At 39.8% G+C, this 19,554-nt stretch overlaps 1 protein-coding gene across 5 annotated transcripts in view; it reads left to right on the plus strand.

Moving 5' to 3' along the window:
* Positions 1 to 19,554, plus strand: part of pde4ca (phosphodiesterase 4C, cAMP-specific a) — an 84,163-nt gene that overhangs the window by 54,856 nt on the left and 9,753 nt on the right. For 3 of the 5 annotated variants that reach the window (XM_056475786.1, XM_056475802.1, XM_056475818.1), the window contains exons 3-10: positions 1,496 to 1,537; positions 3,663 to 3,699; positions 5,004 to 5,077; positions 5,149 to 5,198; positions 5,281 to 5,393; positions 12,701 to 12,794; positions 13,901 to 14,073; positions 14,166 to 14,264. In XM_056475786.1, coding sequence (XP_056331761.1) covers positions 1,496 to 1,537; positions 3,663 to 3,699; positions 5,004 to 5,077; positions 5,149 to 5,198; positions 5,281 to 5,393; positions 12,701 to 12,794; positions 13,901 to 14,073; positions 14,166 to 14,264 — 682 coding nt within the window. The remainder of the gene's footprint in view (positions 1 to 1,495; positions 1,538 to 3,662; positions 3,700 to 5,003; positions 5,078 to 5,148; positions 5,199 to 5,280; positions 5,394 to 12,700; positions 12,795 to 13,900; positions 14,074 to 14,165; positions 14,265 to 19,554) is intronic. The other 2 variants (XM_056475793.1, XM_056475809.1) reach the window with 1 other exon arrangement.

The following is a 19,554-nucleotide window of genomic DNA, read 5'->3' on the forward strand; positions in this document are numbered from 1 at the left end:
ACTAGGCAGGTTAGAGTAATTAGGCAAGTTAATGTATAATGATGGTTTGTTCTGTAGACAGTCGGAAAAACAATTTGCTAATAATTTTGACCTTAAAACGGTTCATAAAAAGTTTAAATGTGCTTTTATTCTAGCTGAAATGAAACAAAAAAAGACTTTCTCCAGAAGAAAAAATATTATCAGACATACTGTGAAAATTTTATTGCTCTGTTAAACATCATTTGGGAAATATTTAAAAAAGAAAAAAAAAATGCAAATGGGGGCTAATAATTCTGACTTCAACTCTCTCTCTCTCTCTCTCTCTCTCTCTCTCTCCCTCTCCCTCTCCCTCTCTCTCTCTCTCTCTCTCTCTCTCTCTCTCTCTCTCTCTTTCTCTCTCTCTCTCTCTCTCTCTCTCTCTCTCTCTCTCTATATATATATATATATATATATATATATATATATATATATATATATATATATATATATATATATATACAAAACTAAAGTTTATTTAATAATTACTGAATCACGTTTATTGAATCAACAATCAAATAATTGTGCATATTGTGCACAGGGTAGTTTTATGCCATTTTTCAATTTCCATTTTCTAATGTAAACAATTAAGGCTATTATTAATAGTTTAGAAGACCAGATTAAATAATGAAGACGTCAGTAACTGGTAAAGTAAAATGCACTAAATGCTTAATATTATGCATGAATTTGTCAGAATGCTCTTTTGTAGATTTTAATTTATTCTTAAGTTTAGTTCATTTGAATTTTTTTTAACTATAGACATATGGACATTGTTCTTTTGAACACATCAAAGGCAATCATTAAGCAGCAAAATTTTCAGCTTTCATTAGTCTTTATATTAATTTGTAGGTATTTCATAATATTTATGTTCTTGATCAAATAAACAAAGCCTTGCTGATCATAAAAACATTTCGAAACTTTTGCACAGTGATCAGTTTCAATGGTGAAACAAAACTCTTATGCTTGGACTGTAGGTTGACTCACTGCAAGCTTTACGTGTTTCACTTCAAAGTGTGTACTTGATTACAGTGTTTTGTGGCTGGACGAGTTCTGTTAATTAGGACTGTAAACCTTTGCCTCAAAACAGATGTGACTCCCAACAGCTGGTTGATTATGTCTGAAACACACTTCTCCCAAGACGCACCACTTTAATAGCATATTACATCAAATCATATTGCTTGGTCATTTTGGAAAATCCAAGCCTCTGGTTAGAAACTCCTCATTATTACCATTTCCAGCTGTTCTTTCCATCTGAGCATGCTTGCATGTCAGCTCTGGTTTGCAGGGATACATAAAGTCGGAAAAAGGGCACCACATTCTTGTTTTTACTTTTTCTCCCCTACAGTTTATTTTTCCAGCTTGCCATTCGTCCAAATTGAAACACTTTAAAGCTGGTTAATGCCATCCCAATGAAAACCAATAGGGTGCTATAACTGCTTGAGTGTGAAAGAGTTGCTTAATTAATCTTGTCTTTTCAAAGGGAAGAGAGTTTGAAGCACTGGGAAGTCAACTGGCTCAATCGGTGAGAGGAGACAGAGAGAAATATTGACTTGCTCTTGAAAGGGTCATCACGCATTTCTCCACTACAAGATCCAGACCCGTTTTCTTCCCAACACTCTTAAAAATAAGGAGGGGTTGCAGTGATGTCATAGAAGAATCATTTGGGTTCCTTAAAGAACTTTTCAGCAATGAAAGTGTGGAGAATATTTGAAAGGGCTTGAACTGTATTTGCAATTTTATGGTAGCCTTACTTTAAGGGGGTGTTCATAAGATTGTCATAAAACCTTTATAATCATGAAGTGACGCATGTCATGAAAATGAATCAGATTTTATGCTTGCTTATGACAGCAGTCATTAAGTGTCATTCACTCTTAAAATAAACAAAAATAATCTACCAGTAATTACCAAGACAACATAACTTGTCATAAGTCTGTCATAAACATGTTTGTCATAGGGCAATTATAATGGTGTCATTCATTTTATAACAGCATCTTTAATATTTTTCTTGACCTCTTAATTGTATTTGTCATTGAATTCCAATGAATATTAATGACACTTATAACATTATTTGACAGAATATTGATACCTTTAATGAGACATTTGAATGATGAATTATAATGGCCTCATGACAATCATGTTTATGACAGATTTATGACAAGTAATTTTGTCTTGATAACATTATTTTTTCTTGACAACTTAAGTTGTCATGACAAAGACAAAAACAGGTCATGATGTGTGTATTTGTTTTTGTCAAGTTATATCATAACGAAGACATCGCAAACGTGATCTTTGCACATAAAGGACATAACTGAACAAATAACATTTAGGGCTATGTGTTGCTGTTTTCAGACCACCGCAACCCTAGTTTTCCCGCCACGTTGTTTAAATAGCAATACCATTTGCGCTCCTTTGTGGACTCATGCGTGTGCTGGTCTAAAAGGAGGTGTGTTAAGGCGCATTGTTGGCTCGTTGCTATTTTGAGAAATCAAAATAGACTTCGCAATTGACCATCTGAAAGCTGGTCTAAAGTCCAGTGCAGAGTGCGTTAGTTATGCTCCTTAAACGCTTACACATTGCTTAGTACACACAGGACTGTTAGATCATGCACTGCATCCTTAAAATAACAAGTGTGGATTCGGACACACCCTTAATGCTTTTGTGCTATGCGCTTTAGACTTTGCACCTAGATCGTTAAAATAGAGCCCTTATTGACAGAATGCATAAAATTTCTTTCGTATTCATGACGTGTCGTGTCATGTCATGATTTTAAAGGTTTCATGACAGTCTTATGAACACCCCTTCAAGTAAAGTGTTATTGTTAGTGTTTATCTTTTTGACTAAATTTGATCTCGTCTTTTTTACCAACGATATTGAGCTGTTTATTCATCACTCAGTCATGCTACTGGCACTGCAGACTTGTTAAGTATCTGTTTGTTTTAAGCCATAGGCAACACTTTTTTTTCGCCCATATTTTTGTTGACAAAATTAAACGTGATGTCAAAAGAGCAGGAAATTTGATTTCTCATTTCATGACCCCTTTAAAGAAACCTTTATGCAGTTCTGTGTCTGTTAAAGGTCCTTCATGGAACCTTGAACCTTGGAAACGGTGCCTATAAAGAAGCCTTATTTTTAAGAGTGTAGTGTCTGAAGTCCAGTCTAACCTCAGAGCCTCCCTTGTTTATTCTTCACCACCACAAACGATTCGCATGCCACCAAAAAACCTTTGGAACATATGGATAAAAACGCAATTCCTAGTGTGTTCCCCAGTTCGGCTTCTCTCCCACTGCTCCTCAAACACATGTGCATGACAAACCCTTCCCGAAAACGCTCCAGGCTCTTATTACGTGTTTCCATAAGCTTTTAATGGAGGACTTCTGGTATCCCATTGGAGGTGCCATCCTTATGCTGAGCTTTATTTCTTTTATGTCCATCCAAACTGCATGTTAATCAAAAGCGTATTTTTCCTTTGAATGAAGCCGCGCTGTAACCTGAAGCCGACCACATCCTTAAGTCCCCACAGTTAAACTCTTTTTCACTGATCCTTCTGTTATTTTATGTGCCTCCTTTTATTAATAGGAGATTAAAGAGCTGTCTTTTCCTTTATGTCATTTTTGTGTTTTATTTGTTGATGTATTTTTCTTTTACAGACATGGAGAAGACATGATAGTTACACCATTCGCACAGGTTAGTAGTTGAGTGTTTTTTTTGTTTGTTTTTTTTGATGCATCACATGGTTTCTGATGACCGCTCTGTTGCAGAACATTTCAGTTAGACTTTATACCACATAAATTTGAAAGAGTTGGATATCTTAATGTTTGGAGGTGGGTTTTTTGTGTAAGTGGAGTTTTCTGCCTTTGGCATTGCTGGGATTGGTCCTCTTATGCATCTTGCTTTACGTGGGATTTGCGTCACCGCTGTACTCCATTTACAAAACAGGCTAGGAATCCAATACCACGTTTGTCGATATGGATGCTGACAGATGAGAAATCTGCATGGCTTTGGAAATCAGATACCCTTCATGTCCTTTTAAAACTCCTAAAGAGCTGCAGAATTTTAGACAAGCCAGACACTTGACAGAAATTGCTTATAAAGATACCTGCTTTATTATTATTATTATTATTATTATTATTATTGATATTATTATTATTATTATTATTAATAAGTTAAACTAAATGGGAAAAACATTAATGCACTTAAGAAGCAAAATATCTTAAGATACTTATTGTTACTTCATAAGTATTTCAAAAGACACACTTAAAACATTTTGTTACATCAAATATAATATAAAAGTATATATTGATATTTATAATTGCTAATAAAATATATGGGCCTAAGATATGTTGGCATTTACATCACAATAAACAACACAAGTGAAATAAAATACAAGTGATATTTTGTAAACAGTATGCAAATTACTGCAACTAAAGTGTCTGCTTACTGTTTCATATAATGTTTGTGAAAATAAAAGGTCAAAATATGGGTGTATAATTGTTGGGTTGTGATGAAGCATAAGAGATGAACTTATGTAAAAATCTAGCATACCTATTCTGAGCTGTACTTCTTATAATATAAATACAGTAAGTATAATATATGTTTTTTTTGGTGGATAAATTGTTTACAAAGTTTTAAGATTAAAATACTGAAAAGGACACATTCTAATGTACATAAAATAATTTGAAATTTATACATCAGTTCAAATGTATTGTTAAAGTCAATGAGCTAAAAAGATTTTTCTCGCAATTTGTTAAATTCTGTTCAATTTTTTATACAACAATAGAGTTTCTATAAAACAATTGAGTTAAAAATACTGATTTTGTTATATGATTAGGTTTACATTTTTTCAGAGCGTTTTGATATTCCTATGTAAAATATTAGTACAATCAAAAATTATGGTTTCTAAATGATTTCTTTAAAATACTAAACTACAAAATTGTAAGAAAGTTACAGTATTTTGCTAAAAAATTAAAAGATGTATTCTTGTCTCATAGGTCCTTGCCAGCTTGAGGACTGTGCGGAGCAACTTTGCCGTTTTGACCCATCAGCAAGACCGCGTCCCCAGCAAGTAAGTCAGTCCTAGTAAGCAAATATATGTTCAAAAGCCTTACAAGTGCTCAATCTCACAAATCTCTATAGGAAGTCTACAGGAAACAACCCACCATCCATGTGCAAGACAAGCCTACCAGGTTAGACAATAAACTCTTGTAGAAAGACCATTGACTCATACGAGTGGTCATGAATATATTAATGTGCTGCTGTATTTTGCAGAGGAGCCATTTCAAAAGTTGGCAGTGGAGACTCTGGACGAGCTGGACTGGTGTCTCGAACAGCTGGAGACTCTGAAGACACGTCACTCAGTCAGCGAGATGGCATCTAACAAGGTAGAAAACAGACCAGGTGTTTACAACTCTGCAATTGCAAAATAAAGCCTTAAGTAACCTTAAGGCCCCGTATACTTCAAATGATATGGAAGAATGAACAGAAATGATGTAGTTTTGAACAAAGTCCATTTCAAAACAGCTTACCAAAGTGAACTTTAGGAGAGGGACAACGTTTAGCTACAGTACCATCCGTGACAAATTATGCAACCGGTGGTTGTGAACTCCTCCTTCTTTGACGTGTGTTTCCTTCCCAACGATGATTCCTACTGGTTCGCACTAGCCACATGAATACACTTGAGAGTCCAGTAGCAGATCTGGTATGGATGTATCCACACCTGTACGATCTCTCATAATTTGATTTTAAAGACTCTGTAGATATAATACACTGGACGAGAAGCCCACCTCATCACAACGCATCTTTTCTACAATTTGCATCAATCAGTGTCTGCTTCAACCGAGGGTGTTGGAGTGCTCGAAAACAGTATACCATCACTCAGCTAGTTCAAATTTAGTTTGAAGTATATTGTACTATATATATTAGAGGTGTGTACCTACACTGGTCTCATGGTTCGGTTTGGTTATTACCATGCCATCGATTCGATTCAATTCGATATCTCGGTGCATCACGTTGCATTGATGATGCTTACCATGCACAATTTAAAATTTTACTTCACAGCACAGCAACTCTTGTATTAAAATATTTAAATATTATTTGTAATACAATTTTGTATGTCAGATTTATGTACTGCACCTTTAAAAATTCAAGTACATGCACAGAACAACATGAGTCTTTTATGTAGAAAATATAGTACAGTTTATTATGGATAAGTGGTAAACAATTAAGTTTTTTCTCAGTGTTCTTTTCATATAAATGACAGAACCCCATGTTTCAGGAGGATAAAAATTGTATAAGATTATTTATTCATTAATTTTCTTTTCGGCTTAGTCCCTTTATTAATCTGGGGTCGCCACAGCGGAATGAACCGCCAACTTATCCAGCATATGTTTTACGCAGCGGATGCCCTTCCAGCTGCAACCCATCTCTGGGAAACATCCATACACACTCATTCACACTCATACACTACAGACGATTGAGCTTACTCAATTCACCTATACCGCATGTTTTTGGACTGTGGGGGAAACCGGAGCACCCGGAGGAAACCCACGCGAACACGGGGAGAACATACAAGCTCCACACAGAAACACCAACTGACCCATCCGAGGCTCGAACCAGCGACCTTCTTGCTGTGAAGCGACAGCACTACCCACTGCGCCACCGTGTCACCCTTGTATAATTGTTTATATATTCTCACTTCAAAGCAACACAAGAAATGACACAAATATTACTGCAAATCTTGAGTAAAGCCACCTCAAAATCAGTCATTTTAGGCTGCAGAAAAAGAAAAAAGTCATTAGAAAAATTAAAAGAACTGATAAAAGTACAAACAGTACTCGATGTTGTGATTGTCACCCAGAGGTGGGGCTGAGCACTTACAGCCTTCTAACACAATACATTTGCTGATAGCAGCACCCAAATACTCAGCATGCCCGTGGGTTAGTTACACACGCAGCGGGTCATGCGTCAGGTTTCTATTTTCGTTTGGATTGGGATTCATGCATGTTGTGAATAGCTCCCATCCCCCGACCGTGTGCTGTAAAATGTGAATGAGAGGAGAGTCATGGATGAATTTCTCTCTCTCCTCGTTCCTGCTGGGATTTCATGGCCTGTGTGACGTGTGATTCGCTCAGCCACACGGCAACCACGTGCAGCGCGGATACACATTCGCACACTCAAGCGCATACATGAGCACATGCTGGTGTGTTTTCAGTGTTGGTGTAGTTGCTGAATGATCAGCCATTACCCTACACTGGTTGAGGTGAAATATATTCATATAGAATGGTGCATGCATTGTGATGCATTGCAGTATTGCATTTGATGGAGTCATATTAATTGAACGTTTTTGTCAACACATTTGCAGTGGTGTGTTTATATACATCATTAAAAAACATTTAAAGGTAGATAATTCTGTAGAGTACTTTTTTACACTTATTGTTGATAAAATAGGGCGTCACGGTAGTGCAGTGGGTAGCACAATCGCCTCACAGCAAGAAAGTCGCTGGTTCAAGCCTCGGCTGGGTCAGTTGGTGTTTCTGTGTGGAATTTGCATGTTCTTCCCGTGTTTGCGTGGGTTTCCTCTGAGTGCTCCGGTTTCCCCAACAAGTCCAAAGACATGCGGTACAGGTGATTTGGGTAAGCTAAACTGGCCGTAGTGTATGAGTGTGTATGAATGTTTCCCAGTAATGGGTTGCAGCTGGAAGGGCATTCGCTGCGTAAAACATGTGCTGGATAAGTTGGCGGTTCATTCCGCTGTGGCAACCCCAGATTAATAAAGGGACTAAACTGAAAAGAAAATAAATGAATAAATGTTGATAAAATAATATTCATAATTCATAATTTTCAATATAAATAATCAAATATTGTATATGCACGCCATAATTAAATAATCTTAGGTGAATGAAATGCTGCCATTTAAATGTTTGATTATTTAAATTATCATTTTTGAGAGAAGTCCATTATCCTCACCGAGGCTGTATTATCATTGATCAATAGTACTGTAATAATGTAAAATTTTATTATATTTTAAAATAAATATTTTAAATTTTAAAGTATTTTAACATTTATTTAGTTTCTGTAATTCAAATTTCTTAAATTACATCCTTATTACTAATACATTTTCATTGTGCGGAAGGATCTTTATATTTATTTATTATTTTTACGTTTGTGAAGTTTCACAAACTAATTTTGAGAGGAGCATGTGATATGATTGACCGCAGCTGGTCCCTGTCAGTAATCATTAGCTAGCCAATCAGATTATTCCAAATTTAACATGAATATCCAGTGTAAACTTATTCCCTATCTTCCCCCATCTCTTCTCCCTCCTCCTCAATTGTAGGATAGGGCGACACAGTGGCTCAGTGGCTAGCACTGCTGCCTCACAGTAAGAAGGTCGCTGTTTCATGCCCTAGCTGAGCCAGTCGGCATTTTTGTACGGAGTTTACATGTTCTCCCTGTGTTCGTATAGATTTTCCCTGGGTACTCCGTTTTCCTCCCACAGTCTAAAGACATGTAACACAAGAGAATTAAATAATAGTAATAGTCACAAGCACTTAATGCGTATGCACTTGTGGGGTTGGCGTTCTATTCCTATAGAGCCGTCTTATTAATCAAGGTATAGGCCAAACAAATTGGGAGAGGTCTCGAGAACTACCTGATTGACCAGGCGGGAGTCTTAGGCTCATCTATCTCCGAGCTCAGGGTTCTCAGGGACAGCATGCCAAACCTGCTAACATCGTCAAGCATTATCTAAGTGTGAACTCTAAACGGACAAACGGGCACATCCTTTTGCCTCATATTTTGTTTAGGGGGCAATAGAAACTGTAAATGTGTTTTCTGTCAACTTTGACCAATTTAATCCATCTTAAATATTAGGTTATTAATTACCTTCGGAAAATTTTATTGACCTCAAACTCTGAATATAATTCAGTATACTGTATAAATAATACATGTAAGAGTTATCATGTGTGTTAATTGTTAATATTTGACACTAGAAGTTGACACGACATGTAATGACCAAGCGAAAATAAGAAAAGATCATCCCATTAATATGCCATAAAGCATTAAAAATAGATTTTTGACACCTCACACCTACACATTTTCTCCTCTCATACCGAGTATCTATTTATTTCACTCCTTATTTCAATGGAAAACACATCCATCAACACACACACACACATACACACACATGCACCACATGAAGCGGCTCCTGAAGCTTTTTCATCTTCAAACCAAGTGCACATGGTGCAGCCCCAGCCCCTTATATCCACCCATCGGGCCCCTGCATGTGCTGTGAAGCCAACAGCCAATCAGACACCTTCCCCAGACCCAGCCTCAGCTTCTGAACTATTCCCATTGGCCGGTGAGAATAAACCCACGCCCACAGGGTGGAGCCTGATCTCAGTGTTTACACATGAATCAGGCAGGGTAGCAGAGCGGAGCATGCGGATCATGCAGAGATGCAGACTCGCTCCTCGCTCGCAGCCCAAAACAACTGCAGCCCATGGCAGATGCGGTTTGCACAGTCAGGCTGCTGTGGAAGTGGGAAGCTCATGCAATCTGGACCAGAGTGCTGAACGTGTCTGTTGCATGTGCACCGGTCAGAGGGAGCTTCAGTTTCGAGCAGGCTTCATTTGCTGCTGAAATGCCCGACGTCAATTATTTGCTCTCTCTGTCATGGATGTATGTTCAGGTAAGCCTTGGGGGCTCTTTTGCTTTGCTACTGCATTGAATTTGTATGTGAAGTTGGATGGGATGTGATTGGATGAGGAGTGACACTATAAATCAGGGATGGTGCAGCATGTTGGTGTGAGGATTTCTGATTATTGTAAATGTTGGAACAGCTGCTTGCTGCTTTTTGTGGACATTATAATGTTTTTTTTTTTAAGATATCCATGCTTTATATCCATAGAAAATCCAAAAGGACATTTATTTTGAAGGAAAAAAAAGACTTTTGCTAAATTGAATGCCTTTGCTAATCATTATATAGATTATTATGTATTAATTTATAATTTAGAGATTAATAATATTATTTATATAGATTATTTAATATTAATAATCATTATTTGCGAATAAATACAATACATACAGTGTATACATATGTATTGGCATTTTTTATAAATAATCTTGATTTATTTTTATGATTATTTTTTATCTTTGATTAATTGAAAGTTTAAAAAAGCATTTAAAAAATATAAAACGATGACAATAATGTAAATGCATGAGTAAAAATATTAATTTTCTTGAAAAAATAACTGATGAATGAAAATGCACATAAAAATACATAAGTGAGCTATAAAGGTTAAATGAATAAAAACACCTGCAAAAATGATAACTAGAGGACATCAGTCTGTCAATGTGTGTTTACTGTACATCACGCTTTCTGAATCGGAAGCGTTTCATTGTGAAACCTCGTGTATGATTACATAATAGCACAACACTGATGAAAGGCAACTCCTCCTGCTTGGTACAGCCCACAATCTTGGATGCCTGAATGAAGGGCTGAATTGAGCTGCATTCAGATTTGAGCTATACGGTATATAGCACAGGCTGACCAGCTTATTTATTAATGTCTTGAGTATAAAACTAATGTCAATAGATTGTCCATCCCAGGCAATGTTTTTATTCAGAAAATGTATTAATGGACATTTTTTGCAAAGCTTTCTCCTGAAGATTTTTTTTAATAATCAAATATTGTATAGGCACTTTCCATAATTAAATAATCTTAGCTATCAATAATGAAGATAAGTGAGATGCTACTATTCAAATGCTTGAGGATTTTTAAGCTAATTTTTGAAAGAAGTCACTTATCCTCACCAAGGCTGTTTTATTTTGATCAATAGTACAGTAAAAATAGGAACAATGTAATAAACCCAACCCAATGTTATTATATTTTAATATAATGACTAAGACAAAAATGGGTAATTATTGTAAATATTTTATTGAAATAATATTGTTTGCATGTTGAAATTGAACAGGTTTTTTTCATGAATACAGCCATTGTTGTTTGTTACTCACATGATGTTAAATCATAAGAAGATTTAAGCTAAATGTGTGATGTTTTAGCTTTTGAGTTTTCTAAAAGACATAGTCCTCCCAAAAATAAACCTTTTGTAATCATTTCCTCACACTCCACTTGTTGCTGTTGAGTTTTTCTTCTTCTGTTGAACACAAAAGTGTGCGATATTTTGAAAAATGTTGGAAACTGCTAACTATTGACATCTATAGTAGGAAAACCAATGATGACCAAATATAAATTTTTGGGTGAACCGCCCCTTTAATTTAGCATACAATTGTGGATTAAAAGTTTGATATGCAAAGTAGGGCTGTACGATAACACGATATTTGATCGTGGACGATCAAAATTACTGCACGATCCACTTTTTCTGAAGAATCGTTGTATCGCCATATAAAGTGCACAACACGTCATATCCTTTGCAGTTCGATAGACAGAGTCGGTGACAATGGAGGGAAACACAGAGTTGGTTCTTAAAAAAAATTAAACTTCTGTAATATGGAAATGGTTCGGATTTTTGCTAACAGACACAGCGCAAATAACAGTTAATTGCAAATGTTGCAATGATAAGATTCGCACGGCGGATAGCAACACAACGAACCTTTTTAACCACCTCAAGAGAAAGCACCCGAAAGAATATGCGGAGAGTCAAATTTTAAAAGGACCCCACGCGAGTACATCACCAGGTACAACCAAGCAGCCAGAAACGACAAGGCTTAAACAAACAACTCTAACGAAAGAAACATATCACAAAGGAACTCCGTATGAGAGAACGAGCAAGCGCTGGAAAGACGTAACTGATGCCGTGACATTTTACCTGACCAAAGACATGATTCCTATAAAGACTGTGGAAAATGAGGGCTTTAAAAGATTGTTCAAAGTCGTAGATCCACGTTACGAAATACCCAGCCGCAAATATTTTTCCTCCACTGCCATTACACAGCTTTCAGAGTGCCGCAGCAAGATTCAAAATAAAATTCAAAACGTAAAGTTTTTCGCTACAACGGCTGATTTAACAAAAATCTATGGTACTTAACAGAGTACAAAAGGTAGTTTACTCTTTGTATGTTCATTTTTCTTTTCTAAGCCAATGTTTATTTTGAGAGTTATGCTAAAGTCTGTGCAATTGCATTGACAGTTATATTTTTATTTTAACTTTATTTAACTTTTTTAAAAAATAAGCCATTTACATTTTTGAAGGTGTTGCTGAGGATCTATGTCTAATAAGCTGATTTGTTAGACTTGTTAAACTAAGATTTGTTAGATTTGTTAAACAAATGTTCATTTTGATGGTACAGTAATTGTAATGCAAGTCTTGTTGAATGTTCTTTCTTTGCAGAATAGCACTTGCATTAAATCTTCACTTGATTAAAATATTCTTATACATACATACTAAGAGTATATTTTTATATGGGGACATTAGTTTGGTTGTATTGTACCTTTGTAATTTGCAAAATATTCTTAAAAAACCAACTTAAAAAAAAAAAAAAAAAATCGGGATAAAAATCGTGAATCGTGATTTCCCCAGAAAAAATCGGGATATGATATTTTTTACATATCGCCCACCCCTAATGCAAAGGTTCAACTGTGCATTGTGTGAAAAATAAATGGATGAATGTATTATAATTAAAACACAGAGGTGCTTATTCTCAAAGCGTGTGTTTTCTTGTTCTGCAGTTTAAAAGGATGCTGAATCGAGAATTAACCCAGCTCTCAGAGACTAGCAAGTCAGGAAACCAGGTCTCAGAGTACATCTCAAGCACATTCTTGGGTAAAACCAACTTGTCCTTTTTTTAGTTGAATGCAAATGTTTTCATTTCTGATTAGGACAACACAACATATTATAAACTGTTTGGGGGAAAGCAGTGTTATAAATGTATTATTTGTATACTATGATGATGGTTGATTGATTGGTCAGTCATGACATCCCAGGGATGTTATTCTTACCCAGGGGCCAGCCACTCTAACTGGGTTGCAGTTTGGGCTCTGGAGGGCCCCTTGCCCTCCAGCTGCAGGGTCTCTGACCCCAGCAGGTTGCCCCAGGGGCCAGCCACTCTCTTTGGGCTTGCAGTAAAACTAATAACACATGTATCTGATAGCATCTTAACTATTAGTGAATATATTTATATAGTATATGCTTCTTTCTCAGTTCATGACTGTTTATGCCATCTTGCAACTGAGTATTAATAATAGGTGGTTTAGTGTGGGCTGCATTCAACCATTTTTTTTTCTTTTTGTAAGATGTACATTTAATTAAAGAGAATGTAATCAAAGTACATTATTACAGCTCAGATCAATGTTTTGTGTCTAATTGGTTAGTTTTGTGGCAAATAGCTGTGCAGTAAGATAATGTACATCTATGGGATAATGTACATCTAACCAGTTGCTTTTGGAAAATAAAACTCCAAAAGCTGTTGATAAGCCTTTTGAGTTTTACTCACCCACAACGACTGGCTGGATGTACATTATCTTTTACTTAACCAATGAGACCCTATTGTTACTATAATACCAACACTGCTTTTATCAGCATCCGTTCAGGCTGGCATCAATTTTTCAAATCCTTGTCCAGCATGTATTAAAAAACTTGCTAATGAGAATTTAAAGGAAGAAACACATTTTTTACACCCACTTCTCTCTTCTGCCCATCATGTAGCATTTTTTGAAAAAATAATGAGGTAGACTTGAACTGAAAGAGAGAACTTTCATGACCCTTTAAGAATGAAGAGCATTTTGTGCTTTAGTAGAAGTAGAAAATATGCATTTGACACAGTCAATATCACAAGTTTGCTTTAGATTTGAGATCAGTGTCTCATTGATTTGTGTAGTGAATCACTGTGTGTCATTACATGCGCTGATAAAAATGAATCTGTGTTGCAGAGAAGCAACATGACATGGATATTATGTCCACCCCAAGCAAGGAAAAGGAGAAGAAGAAGCGGCCCATGTCTCAGATCAGTGGCGTGAAGAAACCCACACATAGCTCCAGCATTGCTCCCTCCAGCATCCCTCGATTTGGCGTCAGCACCAACCGAGAGGATCTGCTTGCCAAAGTAAGCATCAAAATCACTATGAGTGTGGATTTCATCAGCAGCAATTATAATCAAGTACTTTTTTAAAAATTGCTTCCAACTCTCTTTCATAGGAGTTAGAGGACTTTGACAGATGGGGTGTGGATATGTTCAAGATATCTGAGTGTTCTGGCAACAGACCGCTAACGGTGGCAATGTACACAACCTTTCAGGTACAAAACACTGAATTAAAACATTCCTTTTATATACATTTATACAATATACTTTTTTCTGCATGTGATGACTAGGGTTGCACAATAAATAGAATTGAAATTGAAATCGCAACTTATCAAAAGCTGTAAATATCAAGCACAACTTGTCAAAAAAAGCATGTATCTGTCATGACATCCCAGGTATGTTATTCTTACCCAGGGGCCAGCCACTTTAACTGGGTTGCAGTTTGGGCTCTGTGATCAGTTGTCACGGATTGGTCAGGCTCTCACGATCCCCACTCACGAAGATCACCATCACCTGACTTCTAATGAGCACACAGCTGCATCACATTCACGAGCACCAGATAAAAGCACAGCACTCCAGTCGCTCATTGTCCGGGCTCGTCTCGACGAAAGCGGACAACTGAGCGACCACTCAGCGTAGTCATCCTCAGCTAAAACAAACGATTTACTTACCTGTTCTCTTTGTATTCCTCCTAGTCCTCCTGGTCCTCCCGAATCGTCCTGTCTTCCAGTCCTTCCAAGTCTGTGTCATCCTCTGTCAGCTGTATCTGGTGTGTGCTGTCCATCCTCGTGTATTCCTGTTACCCAGCCACGGAGGAAAAGACCCCAACATCATTCCTGATCCTCCTGGCTATCCTTCATGTGCTCCTTGTTGTCATTTAATAAACACCCTAACGTTTCCTTACCTCTGTCTCCTGTCCGCTTCATAACAGAAGCCCGGACCTATAACGACGACAACATGAGCACCCCCGATCACTTTCAAGAGCTGGTGGACCAGTTGAAGCGGATTCTACAGCCACCAGCTCCACTTTCCAACGCACCACCAGCACCGAGCACTTCCGCCTCCACAGTTTCTTCTTCGGCCCTTCCTTCCAGTCCCATGGCCCGACCAGCGCCCTACTCAGGCGGAGCGGGGGAGTGCAATGGTTTTCTGTTACAATGTTCCCTCATATTCGAAATGCAACCTTCTCTATATCCCACAGATAAGTCAAAGATCGCCTACATCGTATCACTACTCTCTGGACCTGCACTTAAATGGGCTGAGACGATCTGGAACCAAGCCGGGCCGGTCATGAATTCCATCACTACCTTCACGGAGTATTTCAAAGAGGTGTTTGGACGTTCTGATGGGGAAGTAGCCGCTGGAGAGCAGCTGTATCATCTAAAGCAAGGTACTCTATCTACACAGGAATATGCTCTCCGGTTTCGCACTCTAGCAGCTGCAAGTGGATGGAATGAGAGATCGTTGTTGACCACGTACCGGCTCGGCTTGGAACCCACTCTCCGAATCCAGCTGGCCACATTAGATGATACTATGGGTCTGGAGAGATTCATCCAACATTCTCTCCGATGTTCCGATCGTCTCCGTTCCTATCAACAGGACACCATCACCCCCTCGTCTGCACTCCTCCAATCGCCTGAGTCAACAGCCTCTCCAGAACCAGAACCCATGATAATAGAGTCTGGAAGACTGACATCAGCGGAACGACAGAGGAGGCTGACCCGGGGTCTGTGTCTATACTGCGGTGTCAGTGGACACACCCGTATGGAGTGTCCCCTTCGTCCCATTCGGACTTCAGTGAGTGTATTCAGTACGAATATTGAACAATGTAAACCACTTACTACCACCGTACAAATAACTACTGGCCACTATGAATATGAGGTCATGCCTTACGGTCTGGTCAACGCCCCCTCCGTATTCCAAAACTTCATTCATGAAGTCCTCCGGGAGTTTCTTCACCACTTTGTAATAGTGTACATAGATGACATCCTCATTTACTCCCGGAGTGAGGCCGAACATCGCCAACACGTTGCGGAGGTCCTACACACATTGAGAGAACATCACCTCTACCTCAAAGCGGAGAAATGCTCATTCCACCAGAAGTCGATTCATTTCTTGGGATACATCATTGACCAAACCGGTATACGTATGGATGGGAAGAAAATTGAGGCTGTTCTATCCTGGTCAGAACCCACTTCCATTAAGGAGCTCCAGAGGTTTCTTGGGTTTGCTAACTTTTATAGACGGTTTATCAAGGACTACAGCAGGATTACATCACCTCTCACTAATCTCCTCAAGGGTAAACCCAAAGGACTGGAGTGGACCAAAGAAGCAGCCGCAGCCTTCCGCCTTCTTAAGAAGGAGTTCACAAGGGCCCCACTCCTGACTCATCCTGACCCAAATCTTCCTTTCGTGGTGGAAGTGGACGCATCCACCACCGGCGTCGGGGCAGTATTATCCCAACATCATGATACACCGCCCCGACTGCATCCCTGTGCCTATTTCTCTCGGAAGTTGAGCCCGGCGGAGCAGAATTACAGCATAGGAGACAGGGAGCTTCTAGCAATCAAGCTAGCCTTGGAGGAGTGGCGTCACTGGTTGGAGGGAGCCAAACATCCGTTCCAGGTGATCACAGATCACAAAAACCTCCAATATATCAAAGAGGCCAAGAGACTATGTCCACGTCAAGCCAGATGGTCACTTTCTTCTCACGTTTTGATTTCTCCATTTCCTATCGTCCAGGACCCAAGAATCTAAGAGCAGACGCTCTCTCTCGTTTACACGAGCATCACGATCATGAAGAACTCCCAACGAAGATTCTTCCCGAACACATCTCCATTTGTCCGATCACCTGGAACGCTCCTCCAGTCGTTGCCACTCCGGAAGCCCCTGCTCCGCCGGGATGCCCTCCTCATCGGCAGTTCATACCACCTGAACACCGGGTAGATCTGATCCACTCCTTACATACCTCGCTAGGCACTGGACATCCAGGGATCAACAATACTCTCTCGCTAGTATCCCAACGATTCTGGTGGCCAAACATGGCAAGGGATGTGAGGCAATATGTTCAGGGCTGTAAGGACTGTGCCCAATCCAAGAGCCCACGTCATCTACCCGCTGGAAAGCTCCATCCCTTGCCGATTCCGAACCGTCCCTGGTCACACCTAGGAGTGGACTTTATCACTGACCTCCCTTCGTCAGAAGGTAATACCTGTATTCTAGTCATCGTAGATAGATTCTCAAAGTTTGTCAAACTAATCCCTCTGAAAGGTCTTCCCACAGCCTTTGAAACAGCCGACAATATCTTTAATCAAGTCTTCAGGTCATTTGGTATTCCAGAAGATATTGTGTCGGACAGAGGTCCACAGTTCATCTCACGTCTATGGAAAGCCTTCTTCAAGCTCCTAGGTGTGGCCGTCAGCCTCTCTTCTGGATATCATCCCCAAACCAACGGGCAGACAGAGAGGAAGATTCAGGAGGTGGGACGGTTCCTGAGGACCTTCTGCAGTGGTCACCAGAGCTCCTGGAGCCAGTATTTGGGCTGGGCAGAATATGCCCAAAATTCACTGCGGCAACCCTCCACCGGACTCACGCCATTCCAGTGCGTCCTGGGCTTCCAACCACCGCTCTTTCCCTGGGATGGCGAACCATCTGATGTCCCCGCAGTGGATCACTGGTTCCGGGAGAGCGAGAGAGTCTGGGACGAGGCTCATCAACATCTGCAGAGGGCAGTCCGTCGAAGCAAGGTAACCGCCGATAGAAGAAGGTCTGAAGAACCCAGATACACACCCGGACAAAAGGTGTGGCTATCCACCCGGGACATACGCATGCGACTGCCCTCTCGCAAGTTAAGTCCCCGATTTGTTGGTCCCTTCACCATCGTGGAACAGGTTAACCCCGTCACCTACAAACTACAATTACCCTCTCACTACCGTATTCACCCTACATTCCACGTATCACTCCTGAAACCCTATCACGATCCTGTTCTTCCCTCCACAGAGCCTGACCACGAAGAGGAACCCCCTCCTCCACTGCTCCTAGAAGAAGGAGCCGTCTACGCAGTGAAGGAGATCTTGCGTTCCCGACGTCGTGGTGGCCAGTTGGAGTACCTGGTGGACTGGGAAGGGTACGGCCCCGAAGAAAGGACATGGGTTCCCAGAGCTGATATTCTCGATCCTAGTCTCATGGTGGAGTTTCATGAGAGCCACCCTGAGTTCCCAGCGCCTAGAGGCAGAGGGAGACCACCACGGCGTCGGAGGTGTCGGCCCTCAGGAGCGGGCCCTGGGGAGGGGGGTACTGTCACGGATTGGTCAGGCTCTCACGATCCCCACTCACGAAGATCACCATCACCTGACTTCTAATGAGCACACAGCTGCATCACATTCACGAGCACCAGATAAAAGCACAGCACTCCAGTCGCTCATTGTCCGGGCTCGTCTCGACGAAAGCGGACAACTGAGCGACCACTCAGCGTAGTCATCCTCAGCTAAAACAAACGATTTACTTACCTGTTCTCTTTGTATTCCTCCTAGTCCTCCTGGTCCTCCCGAATCGTCCTGTCTTCCAGTCCTTCCAAGTCTGTGTCATCCTCTGTCAGCTGTATCTGGTGTGTGCTGTCCATCCTCGTGTATTCCTGTTACCCAGCCACGGAGGAAAAGACCCCAACATCATTCCTGATCCTCCTGGCTATCCTTCATGTGCTCCTTGTTGTCATTTAATAAACACCCTAACGTTTCCTTACCTCTGTCTCCTGTCCGCTTCATAACATCAGTAGTAAATCTTAAAGGCCAGAGGGCACTCTCGTGCAGAAACTGCAAATAAGCCAATATGAAGAGACCCAGAAAATAAAACAGGATTTAAATACTTTTATTGGTAAATGTGACAAATAATCACTCAACTACAGAATCATCTCACAAGAAGGATTTATTTCAAACAAGAACCACTGTCAAATCATGGCTCTGTACACTACCTGACAGAGGTTTTGTTGCCTATCCAAATTTTAGGAAAAATAATTAATAACTTCTAGTTGATCATTTGGTATCAGAAGTGGCTTATATGAAAGGAAAAGACCTCTAGATTACGCTTATTTTAAAGTCATCTGGAATGGGAAAGAAAGCGTTCTTGCTGGACTCCTAGAGTTCATCAAGATTCTTTGGATTCATCTTCAATGTCTCCTCTGTCTTACCCAAAACATGCTCAATAATGTTCATATTTGGTGACTGGGCTGGCCAATCCTGGAGCACCGTGACCTTCTTTGCTTTCAGGAACTTTAATGTGGAGGCTGAATTATGAGAAGGAGCCCTATCCTGCTGAAGAATTTGTGCTCTCGTGTGGTTTGTAATGTAATGGGCAGCACAAATGCCTTGATACCTCAGGCTGTTGATGTTGCTATCCACTCTGCAGATCTCTTGCATGCCCCCATACTGAATGTAACCCCAAACCATGATTTTTCCTTCACCAAACTTGACTGATTTCTGTGAGCTTCTTGGGTCCATGTGGGTTCCA

This window comes from Danio aesculapii, chromosome 2, assembly GCF_903798145.1.
Source record: "Danio aesculapii chromosome 2, fDanAes4.1, whole genome shotgun sequence".
Classification (NCBI taxonomy): Eukaryota; Metazoa; Chordata; class Actinopteri; order Cypriniformes; family Danionidae; genus Danio; species Danio aesculapii.